At 40.7% G+C, this 20880-nt stretch overlaps 2 protein-coding genes across 10 annotated transcripts in view; one reads left to right on the top strand and one right to left on the bottom strand.

Annotated features, from left to right (window-relative positions):
- RAB9A (RAB9A, member RAS oncogene family) overlaps window positions 1-20880 on the top strand; it is a 394770-nt gene that overhangs the window by 79400 nt on the left and 294490 nt on the right. The window lies entirely within an intron of this gene.
- Window positions 1-20880, bottom strand: part of GPM6B (glycoprotein M6B) — a 108658-nt gene that overhangs the window by 18660 nt on the left and 69118 nt on the right. The window contains exons 1-2 of one of the 8 annotated variants that reach the window (XM_051794982.1): window positions 13842-14215; window positions 6311-6430 (exon numbers count right to left, since the gene is read on the bottom strand). The exons of 4 other annotated variants lie outside the window; for them this stretch is intronic. In XM_051794982.1, the coding sequence (XP_051650942.1) occupies window positions 6311-6430; window positions 13842-13902 (181 nt within the window). In that variant the 5' untranslated portion in view covers window positions 13903-14215. Of the gene's footprint in view, window positions 1-6310; window positions 6431-13841; window positions 14216-20880 lie in introns of those variants that run through there. 3 more of the 8 variants (XM_051794980.1, XM_051794985.1, XM_051794983.1) reach the window with 3 other exon arrangements.

Below are 20880 nucleotides of genomic sequence, written 5' to 3'. Positions count from 1 at the left end.
GTGGTTGTTTTCTGAGTTAGTTTCCACTCTCTTTTCCTTAAAAGTTTAGTTGCCCCCCCTCCCATAAATCTGTTCTGGTATTCTGAAAGATAAAGCAATGGGCACCATTTTTTCCTCATAACTTACTTCCTGTAATTGTGTAATGCATTTTTAGAAATTGTGGCATGTTAGACACCTGCCCAGTTAATACATGGTAGAAATAACACATCATGTTCCACCACAGGACCACAATCGGTTGGCTTCAGCACCACAGTCCAGGGAGCACAGGGGGAGAAATTGTTTTAACAAAAAGAAGATTGCAAGAAATCCAAGGAAAGAAAAAGCATTAGATAACATCTTAAATGCAGCCATCACATGTAAATCAGGCTTACTATTACACGTCCATGGGAATCTAGTGTTGGTAGCATTACTCCTAATTCTCAAATAAATGTAAGAGAACTCAGTACTTGACATTCACTTCCTGCTTCCCCAGTGCTGAAGATTACCCAATACCAAGTGTGAATAATACCATCAGAGTCCTAAACCACATGGATTTTTGTCAGAAAATGAACTTTATGTCAATAAAAGCAAATACCAATTTTATTGTCTGCCACCTACTTGTCTTTTTTTTTTTTTTTTAATTTCCACAGTAAATGGCTTATGTATGCTAGGATGTACATTTTCCTACCTTACAGCGTGACTGACAGTTACAGGAGAAGCTGTGAGGGATGTGAGAATAAAATAATACCTCAGAAGCAAAATCAGAATTTACCTCTTTTTTCTCTGTATGAGACTAGGCCAGTACCTGGCAGTAAGATAACTTTACTTCCCACATCTGTCATGCACACCTGCAGCTAGGAGTCAGTGGCAACAATACAATAAGATAAAACACTTAATCTTACAAGGGTAAGTTTAAAGCATGTGTCAAATTTCTCTCCATGGTTTAATAAGGGCACTAAAATAAAAAGGCTCTGTGTTAAATGATCAGGAAGTCTTTGCTGAAGCTCTGTCTTTACCCATTCCTATTCATCTTAAATTTTGCTGATTTATAAAACATGACACAAAGCTAAACACACTGTTACTACTTAAAATAAATGCTCACTCACCACACTTTTGGATTAACATTAAACAGACTAAATAAATGATGAGCTCAAACAGAAAAAATCCTTTCTTCTCCTCCCTCAAACTTCTTAAAACTCTCCCACAGAAAACCTCCTTTCGAGTTCAATATTTCCTAATTTTGCCTTTTTGTACTACCCAAATTAGAAGTCATGAAATTGATTTATACTGAAAATTAACTCATGAGAGCCAGAAAACTTAACGCAAGTGCACTTTAGTCTAGCCAGATTGATACACTCCTCACTGCAATTGTATCCCCCTCTTCCGTGGTTGTTCATGAATAAATACTTCATCCTAGCCAGCACAGTACCTGTGATGGAGGAGACACAACCTTTGGAGAACACAGCCCTCAGGGCTGTCACAAAGGATCTGACCTGACATGCAGCAAGACCCCATCTGCTATCCTTCACAGTGGCTAGCACAAGGTGCTTCATTCAGGTGAAAAGCAGTGAGATCTAGGGTAGTCTGATCCATCCAGTAAATTTCATCCCAATCTCTACTATTTAAGAGCTACTTGAAGAAAAAGTAGCTCCTTTCTGGAGGTTATCAGCATTAATTGCATCTTCTCCAGATATTCTTGATACGGATACAAGATACTTGGTTTCAGAACTGTCATACAGCCAGTTCCTCACTTCTGAGAAGGTATTTATTCTCTGTTAGCAGTCAGATGCTTCCATAGTTTTGTGTAGCAGAGAACTAAAAGTCCTTGTTCACACCTCCTGTGCTGGAAACCAACACAGAGAAAGCAGGAGAACTGGTGCACACTAAGAACAAGCATCTCACAGCCTGGAAGCACCATTAGCAAACCCTTTTTCAGATCCACAGAGCACCAAGTATCTCTGTGGTATTGCACACATAATGAAAATAAGTGGCTTCTGAATATGTCACCAAAAATACAATAAGCACAGGTTTAAAATGAAGCACATTTTTGCTACCATGGTTAACAAAAAACCCCACAAACAAACAAAGAAGCCCAAACAAATCAAACAACCTTGCAGAGGTTATATATGTTCATGCACAGCAAAAGCTAAATTTTTTTCCCTTCGCTAAAGAAAGTGTGACATTCAAGTTGGAGAAAAGGTTGTTTTTACCCAGGTAAGATTTGTTTCTTCTGGATGCTGTTAAATGATGCAGAGAAGACTGTAGAAACAGACAGCAGTAATCATAACCTTTTTTTTTTTTTCCAAATCTCTTCTTTCCAAACTGGCACTTCTTACATAAAAAAATTTGCATTCACACTACAGAACCAAACCCACTTCATGCAAGGACACGTGATCTGAATGTGTTTTTACAGGCCTTATCTAGTTTACCTTCTTCAAATTTAGTGAAATACACACACTCTCCATCTATATCATCCCCGGCCTCTGGCAGGCTAATAAGCTCACAGGTGTTTTGAAGTTATCTTTCTCAGACAGTGAAATCTACAAAATAGGAATCACTACATCCATACATATTTCAAGTGTCCATCCCAGGTGTTTGCTGTGTGAGAGCACAGTCAGACCTAGAGGGGAAGAACGTCACTGCCCCATAGGACAGTGGGACGAGAGTATTGCTCTTGTCCACCTTGACTGCTCTTAGACAAAGGTCAGGCAGAACTTTGTTTATTTCAATTCATGTCTTCTCTGTTTTATTTTTGGCCTATGAAACAGTGGAAACCACAGCAGAAGAAAAATACCTAATTTATACTTTGGAAAAGGCCTTACTTTAAACAGGTTTCCATGGGAATTCTTGAGAAGGAATATTTTTTAGCTCTAGCTACTTCTGCAGAACAAAAAGTTAAGCTGGTGATTTAAAGAGACTTCTCACATAAGGGACAGATCAAGCATTATTGATAAAAGCTTTGGCATAATTCCTCCCGGAGACTTGTTCTAGTAGTTTATTATCCAAAATGACCCTTGAGACTTCAGCACAGTCTGAGCATGTGGAAGTGCTCATTGACACGCAGAGCTCAAAGTTCAAACACATTGCACCAGCAAGGCCAGTTGCTGGTCCAAACTGTGGCTGTAACTCTCAGCTGACATATCAACAGCTCACTGCTCATGTCAACATGCCTGAACACCTTTCTTCCTTTCTGCCCTTGTCCTTGCCTCCTTCCCTTTGCTTCACCTATTTTTGTCTTTTTGGAGAAACGCTCAGTAGGATCAACATGTAAGAACTGCTGCTTCAATAGGTTGCCAGCCCAAGTGTGGTAATTTTGGACAAACTAGAGGTAGAGAGGCAAAAGAGATGAACTGATGGGCAGACTGCTAAAGATATTCAAATGTCTGAAGGTCTAAGCAAGCTCAGTGGGGGAAGCACAAGAGCACGTAAGCATTTCAGTCCCATGGGCGACTTCTGCAGTTCTGAGAAAATCTGTAAGGATGTTTCGACTTCCTTGATTCAACCTGTAACTTGGATGACAGGATTTTTAAAGCTGACTTTAATCAAAGATGAATATCTTACCTGGAAGACTGGAGTTGAGACTCTTAGCTTCACCTTTCTGCCAGCTGTAACTCACCTCACTCTCCATCAGCCTTCAGCACTCAGCAGGAGAGCAAGACTTTTGCCACACTGGATTTCAGCCACCGCTACCGACTGCTTCCCCAGTTGACTCCTCCCTAGCTACAAAGAAGCAAACAGAAACACAACCTCTCTCTCCCTAGAGCTATGAACTAAAACTGTGTGTGCATGTATTCCAGCCTGACAAATCTAAGAATTCAAAAGGTAAATTTTCAATTTAATAGATAACTGAAGATGCAAAGATCTTCCCAGACGTTTACGCCACTGTGGGTTTACACAGGTATGGAACAAGAGGAGCAGTAAGAAACCAGAACCATAACTGCAGAAGTCCTTTGCCCTGCAACAACTTTCATGCAGATACTTCCCCAGCTGAGTCTTCACCACACGATTTCCAAAATTTAAGCTTGCTTTGGTAAGGGAGCAGGCTGTTTCAGAGAGATACTCCACATTCACATGCCCTTATGCTCTCACAAAGCAGATGAAACACCTCCCAGCTGCTGGGGAAAGCAAATTTTGGAAAAAAATAAAAAGATTCCTATAAAGCAAACAACGCCCACCCAGCCTGGAAGAGTGCCTACAGCTAAGCTCATGTTAAACAACTATTGCAAAGTTTCCCTTTCTAAAGAATAAGATGCTACTCTGCTTCCTGGGGAAAAATTGTTTTAGGCGTTTTGAAAGGCTCATTAAGCTTGCAGGTGTTCTGGGGATATCTTGGATCCAGCACTGCAGTGAATCTCCCACACTGACTCTTCTCTTGCTGCTCAAGTGCTGGACTCAAGCTGAAATTGTGGAAGGGAGATCATATTGTACATGGAGACCCTGGGAGAAGAGGTGGATGCCATGAGAACTGCCAGAGGTGCTCTCAAGAGTGTCCATCTGGACACTGACAGAGGAGGAAAGCAGAAATATCCATACTGCAAAGGCATCCCAGAAATAATGTGGCTTGTCAAAGAAAGAGAGAGGTTATCTCAGCACAGCAGCCAAGGCTCCCCAGCAGCGGGGAGCTGCAGGTCAGTACTGAAGGAAGGCATGTTATAGCAGGGACTTGTGTTGAGACTGAGATGACATTTTCCCTCCAGTTTAAGGAAAAGAAGCAAAAACCAATATTTTCACAGCAGTTAATCCATCACTGGAAGGTTGGTTTTACTGAAGACCTGTTCAGAGCTGCTTCATTGCTGCCTAAAAGATTTTTAATTTCTTTAAGTGCAGCCATTTAAAGCACCTTCCCTTGAACTCACATTTTTGGGCTTTGTTGGTCTGGTTTTTTTCGCTCCATCAACAAGAACCCATTCATCTTCAACTCCTCCATGACAGCCACCACATTTACCTGCATGTTAGTTCAGAAAGATTCCCAAGGCAGACTGAATAGGGTTCAGTTGCCTAAACAAGGGTTTCTAGCATCATTTTAGGTGCCAGACTCCCAGCTGCTGGAACAGAAGGCTGTGCATCTACATGTCCTGCCTCATCTGTGCCAGCACATAAGGACATGTCTCATCACTGGGGACAGCTGAAGGGGCACAAGACTCTGATAACCAGGCATCCAGCCTGCTCCTTCCATGTCTTCCACAGCCCAAGAAGGCAGCATTCATAATCTATTGTTCCTTCCTGAAACATTTCTTCCATGTTTAAAATATCCTATGTGCACTGATCTGAAGTGTGGGAAGATCTTCTGGCAGCCCCAAGTCTTGTCACCCAGGTAATTTTTCATAAAATATGGTCCAAATGAATATTGATATTGAAGATGGAGATCATACTCGGCAACTTAGGTATTTTTTGGGGGGAGAAGTCATTTGAAATACATAAACATTTGAATCCTAAGGAATAAAAGTGTGAAAATATAATGGAAAGGGGAAGGATGAGGCAGCAAGCTTTGGTGAATATTTCCCTGCAATTGCTATTAAAGTCTCTGATGCGGGGGCAGGCATCTCCAGCAAACAAGCTGTCAAGCAAGCTTCAGTCAATCAGCTCCATAAAGGGAAGAGGATTGCTGGATAGAGCTAGCTGCAAATGCTATCTCTGAGCATACATATCCCTCACTGTGCTAACACTCAGTCAGACTGGAATTTTCCAATGCAATCAATCACAGGCTTGATTTTAGGTGCCTTTCTGAGATGCTTCAAAACTAAATTTCCCCCCAGACTCTTAAAATCAAGCTTCAGGAAAACAAAATAGGATCCTTTTGAGGTCTCAAGCCAGATATCAAAAGGACAGGCAAGTGGAATCACCAAACCTTTTTTTAAAGCCTCAGCTGAAATCCTTCTTTAAACTGACATAGGCACTTAGTGCTTCCAGCAAGGGGAAAATGCAAACAAAACCATGGAATATTGTCTAGGAAGCATATTGTAGGAGACTACTAAGTCAGATGTGCTTTAGTGTAATTTCTGCCTTGGTGGCTGATGAGTCTGATAGATTCATCAGTATAAACCCCCTATTATGACATCTCACCTGTAAACAGTTTTGAAGCAATCGGGCAGCACAATTAAAAGGAAGCTGTCCCTCACCACACATTATTGGCTTTCAAGCATTAACAATGAAATTTATATTTAGTCAAGTATTCATACAAAAGAAGTAGAGTCCTTACAGCCTTAACAAACAAAATAAGAAAAATAGAAGAATGTTTATCTTAAATTGTTAGGACTAGTGCAAAGCATTAAGTTTATGCTACTACCATTTCTGAACTCTTCATTTCCCTTTTACCCAGCCCTTTATTTACCTTGAATCCCCAAAGGACTAATATTGCCTCTCAATGCTGGCACATGATGGTACCGGTGTGGCCTTGAACTCCTGTACATCCAGTGGTACCTGCCAATTTCCATTTCTGGTCTGGTGATCACTGCCAATTTTAGGTGGTAAAAAGTCAGTGTCACCAGCAAGCTTTAGTTCAGTACTTTCAGTCATTTAACTTTAAAAACAAGAGCCCAGAAAAATATGCTATAGTTTCAGAACTGAAAGAACATAACCTTATAGACCAAGAGAGGGATTAGGAGGGACAATCAACAGGGAAATGCTCACAGACGTGTTAAGAAAGGTTGAATAGCTAAAACTCCTCCTAGGCTTTGAGTTAAAAACACATAAGGAAGGACTCTGTTCCTTACCCCCACCCACTCTCAGATCTCCCTCTCTTTGTCCATGGCAAAAAGCTCTGCTCCACAAGTAAAGGAAGGAGGAGTCACAGAAAACCACTTTACCTGTTTTTTCTAAAAATACTATAATTCTGTCAAAGAAAAAGCTTATTGCTTTCTGTAAAGTTAGGGAAAACACAAAGGTTTGCTCCACTACTTTCTTAAAAAAAATAAAACTCTGTGAGCTTTATTTCACTTAGGTTCTGCTTACATCCAAAAATCTGGACCAAGCGTTTTAAAACAGACTTGTTCCAGGTCTATGATGAAGAAAAGCAGTCATGCTTCTCCTTATCTTTTCAGAGGACACATGAAGCTCAGCAACAAGATCCCACATATAGTAGCACACCTCACCTCACCTCACACACTCATTGCACACTCATTGGCACAGGGTTTCTGAGCCCCCCAAAAGAGGCCACTGGTAAAACATCAAACCACTTTTGAACCTACACTGGCACCACTATGGTCTTGTCAAAGCTGTCAGGGTGACACTGACAGATGTATATTTAAAATGTCCCAGAGCCCCCCTCCATAGTGGCTAATTGAGAAAGCAACCATCATTTTTGGCCAAATTAAATCCAATTCAGTAGCGTTTGGGCACGTGGAGGAAGCGAAGGTTATGGTGATGAAAATCCCATCTACTCTAGACTAGATTAGAGATGAATTTCAAGGGGAGCGGGAGTAGAAAACCCATGAATTTCTAGCCTGTGAGGGGCTTGGAAAGTCTTGTACTTGGTCCCTCTCTCATGTGGTTTTGATGCTCGTGCAATGAGGAGTTTGGCACAGCTACATTTGCATACGTCAAGAAGAGAAAAAATCTTGGCCTTGAATCTTAATGTTGGATCTAGAGATTTGAAACAAGAATTTGTTTGTCTCCTTTATCAGGATATGAACACCCAATAGTAACACAGTCTTTCGGGTTTTGGATGTAAACTTAGTATCAAAGGCTCTGTAAAGGATACTCTGCGGCTTGGTAATTCTCCCCTCTCTGCATCTGACACACAAACCAGCAAGCAGGTATCAGCTAGTAAATCTTCCATAAGAGACATTATTCTGTCTTTTATGGCTTACCCTTTCTTTTAGGAAGGACAAATTCCACATCTTATGAGCATAACAAAACTCAAAATATGTTGGAAGTATTGCTCCAAAATGACAGCGCACACTCAGGATGATATAATCTCCTTCTGCTTACAGAGGAACAATCCTGCTTGTGAGATCACAAGGAATGCCATAATAATTGAATAGGATACAAAATGAAAAACAACAGAATTCTTTGCTCGTACTGCATACCTCCTCTCCTCTGCCTCCCAAATGTCTGCTCCCTGCTTTTTTGAAGCTACTTACTGGAAATTGGTAACAAATTCAGATTAAAAATAAAATAAAATTAAAAAAAACAGCTGCAAAGACTTACAGGAAGAAAAGATTTCTTCATTTGCACTGCAGCAGTATCTCAACCAAACCCTTGGCAGCAAGAGTATTTTATCCTACCACGCTTGAACTCACAGTTGGAAATTTCTCCTGCAGTAGCTACAAAAAGCACTTGCTCAGAGCAGCAGAGCAGGCAACTGCCTTTCTCCCTTAGCCTGGGGGGAGCACTGGTGAAGTCACCTGTCTGCTGCGGTATAAACATCAAACCCTGAAACATAGAGACAGCATGCAAAATTTGTAGCATCATTTCTGTAAATGCAAATATTCTGTCGAGTTGGGTTTTTTAATTAGCAATTTCTGGTTTTTCAGTAACAGGGCTCCTTTCATTAGGAGGCAGTTCAAATTCCATAGGGAATCTCATTTTTTCCACTGCTCTGCAAAGAGCCACTTAGCAATGGTTGTTTGGTAGCCTTACTGCATGCCTGGCACGACCTCTGAAGCTGAAGAATATCTCTTGGTGACTTTGCTGGGACCCACTCAGTCCCACTCATGTAAAACCACCAGCAGGTCAAAAGCCCCACAGGCTTCAGTGGCATAACAACTACTGCACACAGTCAGCATCAGCTGGAATTTACCTCCGCACCCTGAATAGTTAGAAAAAGAAGCAGGTTTAAATGGCTTCTTTTGCTTTATGAGGAACTAACTGCACTAATTGCATTCCCTGGTTAGGCTACAGCACCCTCCATGCACAGCCAAGCTCCTGTGGCCATAGGCCTCCTGTCAGATCCAGGCTGTATCAATCCTGCACAGACACAGCAGCCACAGAACTGACAACATTTCCATGTCACACCACAAAGGCACACGGATGGCAGCTGTGGTGCTCAATATTCATTGGGATGAATCATCTTGCACGCCTGTAATAAAATTCCCAGTGCCCAACATCCTCATGCTTGCTGCCTTTATTATATGGTTTTAGAGGAGACAAACAGTTTTGACATTCGTCTGTCTCAGCTGAAGAAGCAGTGCATGGGAGCAAGGAGACGGCTGTTGTTTGGTTGTTTATGGCCTGGTGATGGATACTGCATTAGGAGCAAGGCTGGCCAGAAAATGGGAAAGCATCAGAGTGACTGAAGGGGGCTCCTCTACCCCTCTTTACTCCCCTCTTTAGTCCCTTTGCTCCTGCTGCAGAATCCATTGTGCATGTACAGTGCCATCTGGGTTTCCCCCACCCCCGTTACCATATCCCATGGCACATATGTCTAGGTTTTCTGCTTTCATGAGGTCATTCAGACCAGTATGAGTACATTCTCCGAGTGTTTTTTCAACCCCCTCCTATTTAGAAACCAAATCCTATTCATTAAAACCTAAATCACTAAGCCTACCAAATTATTATCCCCAGAATATCGCGTGTCCCAGATTCTCCCTGGGCTGGACCTCTCTTCCTACAGTTGTATTCTTCAGAGACTTATCCTTAGAGCAGTTATTGTTTTCAGTGGATCTGAAACACCAATAAACTGCTTAAAAGGGGGAAAAATATACATCATACTAAGAATCTTTGAATGGCTTGACAGCTCTGATATCACTGTGTAAGCCTAACATTAAGGGGATATGTTTGAAATTTTGGTTAGTGATCATAACATATATATACATATAAAAGACTTTTTTTTCAATTTGCTGTAATGAAAAATACCTTTATCTGTGATGCATCAAAATGCCATAAGCTCACTGTGTAAAATAACCTCACTAAAAGTGAAATAAACTGCACAACTTCATTCCTTTCTCATGTTCCACTTTACAGCTTCATTTAAACACAACTGTACAGATGTGAGAAATAGTGTAAGAGAAGTATTTTCTTTCTATTTTTGACTAGCATATACTTGTCTATTTAGAGCTTAAAAGAGGAAACATTGCTTCATATACCATGAAAATAATAAAGCTCACAGCCATTACTGAGCATGAGGTCTCCTTTCATCGAGAGCACATTAGGAGGGAAGAGCCAATTAAAAGGAACCTTTGGTACAGCTGCTCAAACTGGTCTTCATTATTCCTCAGCACAGCATAGGCAATTTGAACATCATATGTATTTATATAAGGAAATACACCCTAGTATAATGACTTTCTTCCATCCCATGTGTAATTGGTGAATTCACCATGGTCATCCACAGTTGGGGGTTATTTTATTTTATTTTTTTCTTTTTTTTTTTTGAATTTTGCAACTTTGTAATATTTCTCATAGTTAAATGAAGAGGGAAACTTCTTGTCTCTGTTAATGTGTATCAGGATCTATATCCTTCACTGTTGATGCAAAACGGCATTTCGTTTTTCTTATTTATTCTACCTCAGTAAATCTGCCTGCCCAGTCCTCACGTTTTGATTTAATTTAATGCCTGCAAGATAAATCCTGTCATTTGTAATAATTTGTAAACCTTCATCTTTAAAATGAATCCAATCTGTCCTGCAGCCTGCAAAGTATCTGTTAAACATTTTGCTTCAGCTTTCATGGTGTTCTCCTCTGATAAGGGCTGCTGATACACAGCATAAAGCTGACTTATTTCTTATCTCCATCAACATGGGGGTTGTTCCATTTCCAATTAAAAAAACTGGGGCAGCAGCCGCTCATCTGGGTGCAGAGAAACAAATGTCAGATAAACACTGAATCCATCAGCTGGGTAGTATTCAGCAGCCTGAATCAGGCAAGGGATTCATGAAAATAATTATTAAAATACAGAACTAGAACTCATATACAATTTAGTAAACTTTAAAAATCTAAATAAGACCAATCATTTTAATTTATCAATCAGCAATTATTCATAAATTACATTAGCTGGTTTGAATTGGCTCAACTACACTGCAATCCAAAACAGCAAGCCATTCATATTTGCTACAGAGATGGGAAACACAAACCAGTACCTATGTGACACCACTGCTCAGATATGACTGTATTAAGCGCTCAAACTCAAAACAGACCTTGCTGCACACCCCAAGAGCTCTGGCAGCATTGCTCTCCGGTGTTCTCCCAAGCATGGGGAGCCCTGTATACAGACAGCATGTAGTCCCAGCCCAACTTCCTCCAAGTATTTATTCCACAAAATTGCAGTACATCATTGAGAAGGTCCTTGCACTAAAACCAAAACCTGGAAACCTGCAGTTTAAAATTCTGTTCAAGAGAAAAAAACCCCTCTTAGCTTAAAAGTAAAATTTGCTATTAGTTAAATGCAGATACTTTCCCCAGAACTTGGCAGGGTAAAGCATAATGAGTGTGAACTTGAATACTCAAAGCAGAATGCTCAGCATCTTCCCTTGCTCAGTCTTAGCAATAGCAGTATCTCCCAAACACCTTCAGATGTTGATTCACCTTCTTAGGCTTAGCAATTTGTTTCTGGAAGGAAGAGTTAAAAGACTGTGACAGCACTTCAGTCTGTGGCAGCTGCCTTGCAATCACTGGATCTAGGGCATTTCAAAAAGGATGGCCATTATACTAAATCCCGGTGGGATCCTGGAGTAAGATGCAAATGTTGCAAGCCTGGCAAGCGTGTAAGGCATAACAAGTAAGAGATCCAGTCCAGAGAGTAAATGGACATATTTTTGAAGTGGTCAGCTTCTGTTTGATACCCAAAATGAAGCAGCAACATTTTCCTGCAAGTTTCTTTACATAGAGAAAAAGCTCATTTTGCTTCATGGGAGCTGCTGGTGAAAGAGCCCTTTAGAAAAATCTTGCCATTTCAGAGGTACCTGATGCCCATTGAACCTATCAAAAACCCAACCAGGCTCAATAGACTTAGCACTTTGGAAAATCTGCCTCTCAAAACCAAATATACCTCCTACCTGACCTCTTCATGGCAGTAACTTTGCAGGGATTTTGGGCTATTTATTTTTCTATAGAAACTAGGAGTAGGAGTGTTTCAGATTTCTGCATTTTAATTTGCTGTGAAACATATTGGGAATTTAAATGAATAGAAATACAGAGCATAATGTGAGAGACCATGTGTTGCTTTAAGAAATCAGAGAATTGGCAAGAACAAAGCCTAGGAGTGCTACATACACATACCTATATAACGAATCCAAAGTATAAAATTATCATAGAAAAAACTAGGAAACGGTGGTAACGTTAGGAGAGGAGGCTCCCCTGCTTGCATCCGATGAAAAAAACAGATCAACCACCTTGACTTCGTAGCATATTTACTGTTCTACTTGTTGTGCTTTCACCCTTACCAAAACAAAAGGGAAACCATAAACTCATCATAAACACACTCAGCAACACATTTTGTTTTGCACAACTGCTAATGCATACAGATAATTTTCTTTGGTGTTTATTGTAACATGAGTTCCATTAGTTTAAAGGAAGATCATCAATGAGAACAAAAAATTGCTGTCATTTTTAAAGAATGATCTATCAGTTCAAGGTGGTTTTACAGTCAAGCTATTCAGGCCATTTTGTACATTAATTACTCAAAATCTGCAGTGAGGTGGGTTATTGTCCCCATACACTAATGGCTTTCAGAGTTTAATCTCTCATCAGTGGACCTCCTTTTGTGAAATCCCTAAGGGATTATGGAGTACTATATCTAATCACTTGACAAATTTCATTTACTTGAAACTGAAGCTCGTTTTGAATTATAGGAAGCGTGTAGCAGGAACCAAATTCAAAGTAGGAAAACAAAATCTGGCACTGGACAGCACCACGATTTATCATGTTCATATCTGAACTGTTTAACACTCAATGAAAGAATTCTGTTTGCAGAAATGTATTAGTTGTGTATCAGCTGCCTAAGCCTATGAGATACCCAGACGAGATACTCAGATTGCTTATAAATGATACACGACAAGTTAAAAAGTATACTATGATTCATGCAAAAAGGTAGTGGAAATTTAAATAATTTTATTACTGCTGTATCATTTAGCAAAAAAAAGTACTGCTATGATCTGTACAGTAGTCTGCTACATTGAGGAGGAACACATATGTGACATAAATTACATGACATAGAAATAAAACAGCCTTTGCTAGTTGAATTTACCCTCTGAAGTTCAGCACTCCAGACCAAACAGAATCACCTGTAAGGCTGGCATGGATGAAGCACCTCTCTTTCTGGGCTGCCATCTCCCTACCACAGAACCACTACTATGGAATTGTTCTTTCTATTAAGCAGCAATTCTCAGTGATTAACACATCCTGAAATCTAATGTTGAAAAACTCATTGCATTTTTCCCCATTATCATAGTACAGGCAGATCTCTACAAAAGTGAAATTTGCCAGATGACACCATAGAAAAGGAATTTAAAAATAAGAGTAGCATTTGGCATCAAGTTCACTACATGAAGGTTGTGTGACATTATAATTTATTATATGTTGTTATAACCTAGGTCTCCCACATTGCATTGCAAAGCCTTGCTACATGGCTAGTCTCGATGAAAACACCAGATTATGGCTCTGAAAACAACATGCAACACACAGGCACACGCTACTTCTGTAAACCAAATTTACCAAAATCCCTCAAAGATACAGCAATAACAAGACTTCTTTTGCAAGCATCATTTCAGGTAGGGTTAGGACAGATTCAGAGCAAATACAGACGCAGACAGAAAGATTGCTGCTCTATTAATTTGTTGTCAAGCCATGCAGGAAAGGACGGCTGAAAGCCCGAAGATGCAGTAATGATTGTTTAAGAGCTATTTGAAAAAGTGACAAAACTGGCCTAAACCTCTTTAAGCCCCCTGAATGAAAAGATTTAAACAGGCTATTGTTAGACCCCTGGGTACCTTTTTTCTCTTGGCTTTGTTCTGCATTTTCCTCCGCTGCAGTTTCCATGGCTGGCTTCATACCATCCACCAAAAATGCCGCCCCCCCCTCCCCCCCCAGCAAGCACTTTTTCTCTTCGCCTCCTTTCTCACTCCCTTCCGTCTCCTATTTACAGCGGCGGTGATTGAGCGGCTCTGTTCTCCCCTACAGTAGATTACAGTCCTTTCCAAAATGCCAGAAAAGTCTTGTCAGCTTCAATTTCGCTCCGCTGACTGGTCCACGAGGAGCTGTGCCAGCGAGCGCTCAGCTATACGTCACCACGGTCCCCAGCTATAAAATAGCCATCCTGCGCCCAACTGCGCTTCGCCTCGCCACACCGTGGGGACCAGCATCACCCGCTTGCGCCCCCTTCCTCCTGCCCTCTGCTCTCCCCCTCTTTCCCCGTCTCCCAAGGCTCCCAACAAACGCTAATCAATTCTCTGGGTGGTGAATGAATTGGTGACATCGGGAGGGGAGATGCAAGCGAGAAAGAAAGGAGCCCCCTGGCCGTTGTGGGGTGAGCCCCCCGGCCGCCGTCTCTAAGAGGAGTGCACGCCGGCACACAATCACAAGGCTCCTTTTCCCATGGGACCTTGTTATTATGCTTCGCATTTTGATTTATTCCACATGCCCTCTGCTCTTTCAAGGGGCGGGGGGTGATGGGTCTGTTCTCTCTGTTTGCTTTCTTTGCCGACTAAGTTCCGCTCACCCACGGCAAAAGACTGTGTGAGAGAAGCATAAAAGCAAAAGTGGGCATATATGTATGTACATGGAAAATCTAAATTCTTTCTCTGACTAGCAAGCGCAATGGGAAAAAAGAAGCAAAAGAAAATCCAACCAAGCAGAAAGGAAGCGAGCTCAAGCAACCCAAAATGCACGTGCAACACTTTAAAGGATAAAATGTTTAAGAAAACACAGCTTGGGTTTTAAAAGGAGGTCTGCCACTAGAGACCTAAAGCCATGCTTGGAAGTGAGCACAGAGCTGCTGTTCAGCACGTTTGATTGCTCCCCTTAATTCAGACAGACTGTAGCATGATCTAACAATCTGTACTAGCCTGGCTCTAGGAGCAACAAACCCAAGACATGTCAACATTGCATTGCATGAGGTGACTAGGTGTCTCCAGACTGCTCTGAGGGGCCCGTGCTGGGGTGCCACAGAGCAGGGCAAAACCACATAGGGGTATTATTCCCCTCCCAAACCCCAAGACAACTGACACATTTAAGGCTGTACTGTGCTGAGGTTAATTAACCTTGCCTATCACTTTGCTTGTTTCAACGCCTCACAGTGCAACACACTGCACAGGGTAGATGTGCCCAAAGGCACTCCTTTTTGTGCATAGGATGATGGAGCAACCATGGAGCAATAGTCCTCGTGGTCCAGTCACTGCAGCCAATTCTGCAGCTTGCAAAGACACCTAGCGGACTCAGCAACCCCTGAGGATGTTAAAACCTACACACTGAATGTCCCCTATAACAGATTCAACGAGAAAAGTGGGAAGAGGGAAGCAGTCCAAAGATTTGTAGCTGCAATTCAGCCTCTTCTAGTTGAAGCTATTATACTCACAATTTTATTTCTACAGATGTCTAGCGAAAAGCACAAAAAACCTCACACCAAACATTTAGAGAAAGTTCCCTTCTCTTTCAAGAAATCAGTGCATAAAATCTCTTCTCTCACCACAGCCAACATATCTGTTACTTTGCTTTGAACATTACTGCTCAGAGTTCAGGCTCCAGCCCAGCTGCCAAGAGATCTTGGACTTATCCTAAGGTTTTGTATCACAGTATTAAACTTGATGTCAAGTATTTGCCTAAAATGCTTCCCTGTAGTCCAGGAAAAGTCTGCAGTTGAAGTTCCCACCTCAGAAGACCTTTATATAAACAGGATGAGGCTAATCTGTAGAGGAGATGAAATATCCTCAGGAATCAATGTGAGGCAATAGGTTCCTGAAGGTAATCAAATCAGCAGCCCCAGAAGAGACCTCAACCCAGGTACATGGCATATTTCTCCAGTCTTCTCCAATGCCCACACACATATTGAAATCCTTCCCCAGTAAGATCATGCACTGCAAACACATTCCCTGAAGGAATCAGCCAAAAGGTGAAAACGCAGGTGACATGTTAGCTACATTCTTTTAGCCATTACTAAAAATTGTTCAAATCCCACAGTCAAGAAAGGAAAATATCTTCTTTACATTTGGGATGCTGAATATACAAAGAAAATATTCTACAAAGAGTGCTTTTTTCCCCATTTTACACCAGTAGGATTGAAAATCCATACCAGACACTTCCTGAAAGTCACACAAATTTTAGTCATTGGTCAAAGCAGTTGATTGCTTCTGACACTAAAATGGAACTTCTTGGAACTTTTCATTGTGCAGTTGGTACTTCTGCTCACTGCTGTCACAATCTAGATCTCTGATTCTTAATGATCGTTGCTTACTTAGACTGGAAGGTCTAAAACTTTAAAAGGTTGAAACATCTCTTTTGACTACCAAAAGTTACAAAAGCCTCTTCATAACTTAATTCAAGTAGTATAATATGAATGCACTTATCAGGATAAATACACAGAAAATATAAACATAATCTGGAATTTCCTTTTTTAAACAGAAAATACATTAGACAGAACCTTTGGTTACAGACTATCCCTGGATGGAACCCACAAACAAACCCCTCCACGCCATATCCGTGAGACCTACTCCTTCAAACAGCTGCACACTTTCCTGTTGGCAAGCAGAATTTATTAGGCAGGCTCAGGACTTCAGAGTTGATGGTTAAGAAACCCAAACCTAGCAGGCTGGGAGACTCTTTACTGTCTCCCAGGATAACCTCTTCCCCAAACAAGCAATGAAGAAACCAGTGCACAATACCAGAATCAACTTCACAAGAGCTTGAACTGAAGACTTCAAAAACCATCAAACCCAACTATTCAAAAGCATTAATTCTACCTATTAAATCATCCTTTAAAAGCTTCAAGCGAGGCATGAGTGTAAAGTTCTCCCCCTCCCTTCTTTCTATTTTCCAGATTGCTGCAATGTATGATAGGTTTTAACCACTTAGTATCCTAAGTAATTCCTTAATTTTCAAGCTTCTGCCCCATCATTGATAAACAGAGCAAATAAAACAAACTATATGCTATTTCCTCCAGTGCTGAGTGTTGATCTTGTGCTTCGAGCATTAATCTCAGCCAGCAAGTTGTCTCATCCAATGTTCCCTTCCTTAATCAGATGCATCCTTTTCATAATATCTGATGAGACTGGGAGACATCAAGTTTATGCCTATGACAATACAGCCAAAGACTAATCCACAAAGGCAGGCATTAAAAAAAAAAAAATTAAGACTGACATTCAGCAAAAACCTGCTGTACAAACCAGGTTGATTTAGATAACCAGCAACCAGGCATGGCAACTAGTTACATTTAGTTATGTTTCAGGAGTTCAGCCCAGCATTTTATTTGCAGACCAAAATAAAAGGGAAAATGAAGAGGATGGCTTAGCAGCAAGGGTTTCTGCTGCTAAAGTACAGCTCTGAGCCTACTACCAAACCCCAGGATGAACAGCAGCAAAGGAAAGTATGTGAAGGTACTGCAGACCAAGTCACATTCTGTGCAAAAGAGTTTAAAAAAAAGAGGCTGAAATCTATTTTATCTAGGTTTAAAAAAAAAAAATAAATTCCCATTATTTAATCATTGTGCTCAGTCAGTTAAAATAGCACAATTGTAGAAGTTAAAAAAGATACTAAAAACCCAGTTCTGTTCATGTGCCAGTTCCTTTTGAACATCTATCTTTAATGTCATTGAATCTAGTTTACATTCCTGAAGGCTGAGAAGCTCTACCATAAGCTACAGCAAATTCTTCACAAGCTTTCAGGAGATGAATACACACTTGCGATTTCTACAAAGGCTTCACAGAGCTGTAATAAAGAGTGTTCTCATATAGTTGAAGAGCAATTTGAGATTTGCCTGTGAGATTCAAGACCCAGAAGTTAAATACATAGACCGTTCCTCAAACAAGACTGAAACACAGTCCAAACAGCTACTTTTACAGACAACTTGCAGAATACTATTTTTTTTTTTTTTTTTTTAGAAAATATGGAAAAATATTCAGGAGAAAGAACAAATACACATGAAGCCACTTGGTGCAATGTAATCAGTTGTGTTCAAACCAGCTTTAGACCAGTTACCAAAGACTTGCATAGAAAACCCAATCCAAATGCCTATGCAAATGTAGGTAAATTTTCCACGTGGGTAAAATCAAAGCATGACAACAAGCTTTTAGTTGCACAGAAGTCATATACCTGGCAAGTACTTTTAAGAAAAAAAAATTGAAGTCTGTTCTTTCAGACATACTAAATTACTAGGAAAACGAAATCCAAATTAATTAATGAATAACAGTGTAAAAACCCTGCACTTTTACATGGTATAAAATACAGACTACTAAAAACCACTGCACTTAGGGGTTTAAATCTCAGATTTCCGTAAGAAAGAGCAAAAGTAAAGGCTTAAGCATGAATAGTGGTTATCTCTGCAACCAAAGAAAATAACTGAGTTAACCAATGCACCTACACCCAGAAGGTAAGCAGACAACCAGTTCTATGGCCCCCTTAATAAAGCCACATGAAGATGGCAATAACTGCTGCCAAGCTAAATGCCTGGCAGCAAGCAGGCAGGCAAAGTAGATGTTGTTCAGTAGCTGGGCTTCATACATTCCTCTGTCCAGCCTGTTTGTTTCCATCTGTACCATTGCTTTAGTCCACTGCACTCACAGCCACCAATGAGAATCAAAGGCAATAAACAGCCCAGATCCAAAACATACACGGATGGCTAACCTTTAGTTGGAACATAAAGGAAGGGGAAAAAAATCCCTTAGAAAGTGAATAGATGGCTCTGTACAGCTTTTCCAGCAGCTAGGTCTCATCAAGTCCTAGTCTCAAAGATGACTCAGATGGCAGAGATGTGAAGGCTACCAAAGAAAAAAAGCCTAAAGAGGTGTAATCAAAGTCAAAACCAAAGCAAAAGTTATTGTGTTCTTAAGCAACTTAAGCTCCATTTCTGCTCGTGAAAGGTGGTCAACAGCACAGAAAAAAAAAAGCTAGATTTTATTTATCTAATCTAAGTAATGGCCTTTGTAACATTTTCCTGGGTGTAAGAAACTTGTATTTAAAAAAAAAACAAACCTTGGGAAAACAATTCGTAACTCTGACAGACAAAATACAGAAATCTCAACCATGCCAAAGACATCTGAGGAAAGGCAATAAAAATGAAAACAAAACAGGCTACTCTTGAAACTAAGCTGGAAGCAGCATCACCTCTTGCACCCCCTTCTGGTGAGGTTGCCTGGAGTAGCATCATGCTTTTGGCAAGCCAGAAAGAAATATAGTGACAAACTGGAGCCCAAACTCGAACTATACAGTTGAAATAGCATGGAAATACAGAAAATCAAAGCAAAGGCTTCCTAGCATCTCCCCCAGAAGGAGTTTTCATTAAGCAGGTAGTGTTCAGACTTCCAGCTCCAATGGCTGTCTTCAGCTTCTATTCCAGCTCAACAATTTTCTGGCAATATGTACAGTTTTCTATAAGTATACTACATGGCAAGTTTCAAATGCTTTAACTTTACAATTAGGCAGCAAAACAAGGTTTGAGTTACCCTATCTTGCATAATTTTTCTCTTCATCAGTAGCAAGATCTCACTTACATGACTAATTTATGAAACCTTTCAACAGTACTTCAAATGCTCCTCCATACTTTTAAGGACTAGGTTCTTGATATTGACACACATAACCACCTTTCTTTGCTCCCTCTGTCCCTCACAACTGAGGGGAGATTCTCTGCCTTGCAGTGCAGCAGGATAATAATATGCTCAAGTCTTTTTTGCCTTTGTTCCCTTAATTCTGCACCTTGAAGACAATCCAACATCTTCAGCTTTGCTGTGAACCCTCTTCTCCAATACTACTGCCAAAGCCTAGTGCCATCTCAGAAGAATAACTAGAGCTTCTGAATACTTGGACATACTGAAATAGTATCCTAGATATTTATGTCACACTTGCTGGTACTCAAGTAGAAGTGCCTCTTGTACTTGTAGAAGAGCTATTTCTGCCAGCAATTTGGAAGGCAGCAAAGGTATCATAATATACTCCTGCTAATACAGCTGCTTCATCTCCAAAAACATGAGAATTTGAGACAGGACTGGTATTGGGAGGTTACATGTTGAATTTTTTTCTCTATCTATCTATAAATAAACTTCACTGAGTTCAGCCTTCACCCAAACTTATCCTTTTGCTCCACAAAATGAGATTTAACCAGACAATCCTGTGTTAACTTTACATCCAGTTCTGATTTTCAAAAATACCCTCCCACTCTTCACATAGACTTCAGGATCCCACCTACAATCTCTCATCTATTCAGCGCTCGTTTTGTTCTTCAGTCTTGGCCTCAGTCCAGTCTTTTCACAAAGCATGGAAAAAAGCAGGGAAATATAAAGAAGTGCAAAACGCTAAAGCTTCCCAAAAAGAAACCAAGGAGCACTGATTATAAAAAGGTACTTCTCACTGGGTACCCCACACTGGGGGTACACATGGGGAGAGTCAGGGATGGAGAATCCTCATGAATGCTATGAAGGATTTCATGCATAAATCATGTAGCTCTGTGTGTGTACACATATGCAAAAAACACGTGTGTGTTTTCATATGTATATGAAGATGTAAACGATTACATACATATTTTTATTGAGCAGAAAAGCATACAAGCACCATTGGTACCACTGTGAGGAACGCAAACTAATTTACAGAGTCACGCAATAGCATTCAGTTTAATAGTGAATGCACAACCATCCCAGTGCTACAGAGTCCTCCAGCTCAAGATTTCAGGGCCAGGAACCAAGTCAGCCAGCATCAGACTGGAGTCTGCAGCAGAGCTAAACTGTGCAGCAGAAGCACTGTTTCTTAGGCACCGTTAGCCACTCACCTCGGCATCCCCGGGTGAAAGGCTCGCCCCACCAGTCCAAGGCTCAGCCCCCACTCATGGAT

The sequence above is a fragment of the Manacus candei genome, unplaced genomic scaffold, assembly GCF_025592945.1.
Source record: "Manacus candei isolate 608988 ecotype Guabito, Panama unplaced genomic scaffold, ASM2559294v1 h1tg000041l, whole genome shotgun sequence".
NCBI classification, from domain to species: domain Eukaryota; kingdom Metazoa; phylum Chordata; class Aves; order Passeriformes; family Pipridae; genus Manacus; species Manacus candei.
This window is presented reverse-complemented; position numbering and strand designations above follow the sequence as displayed.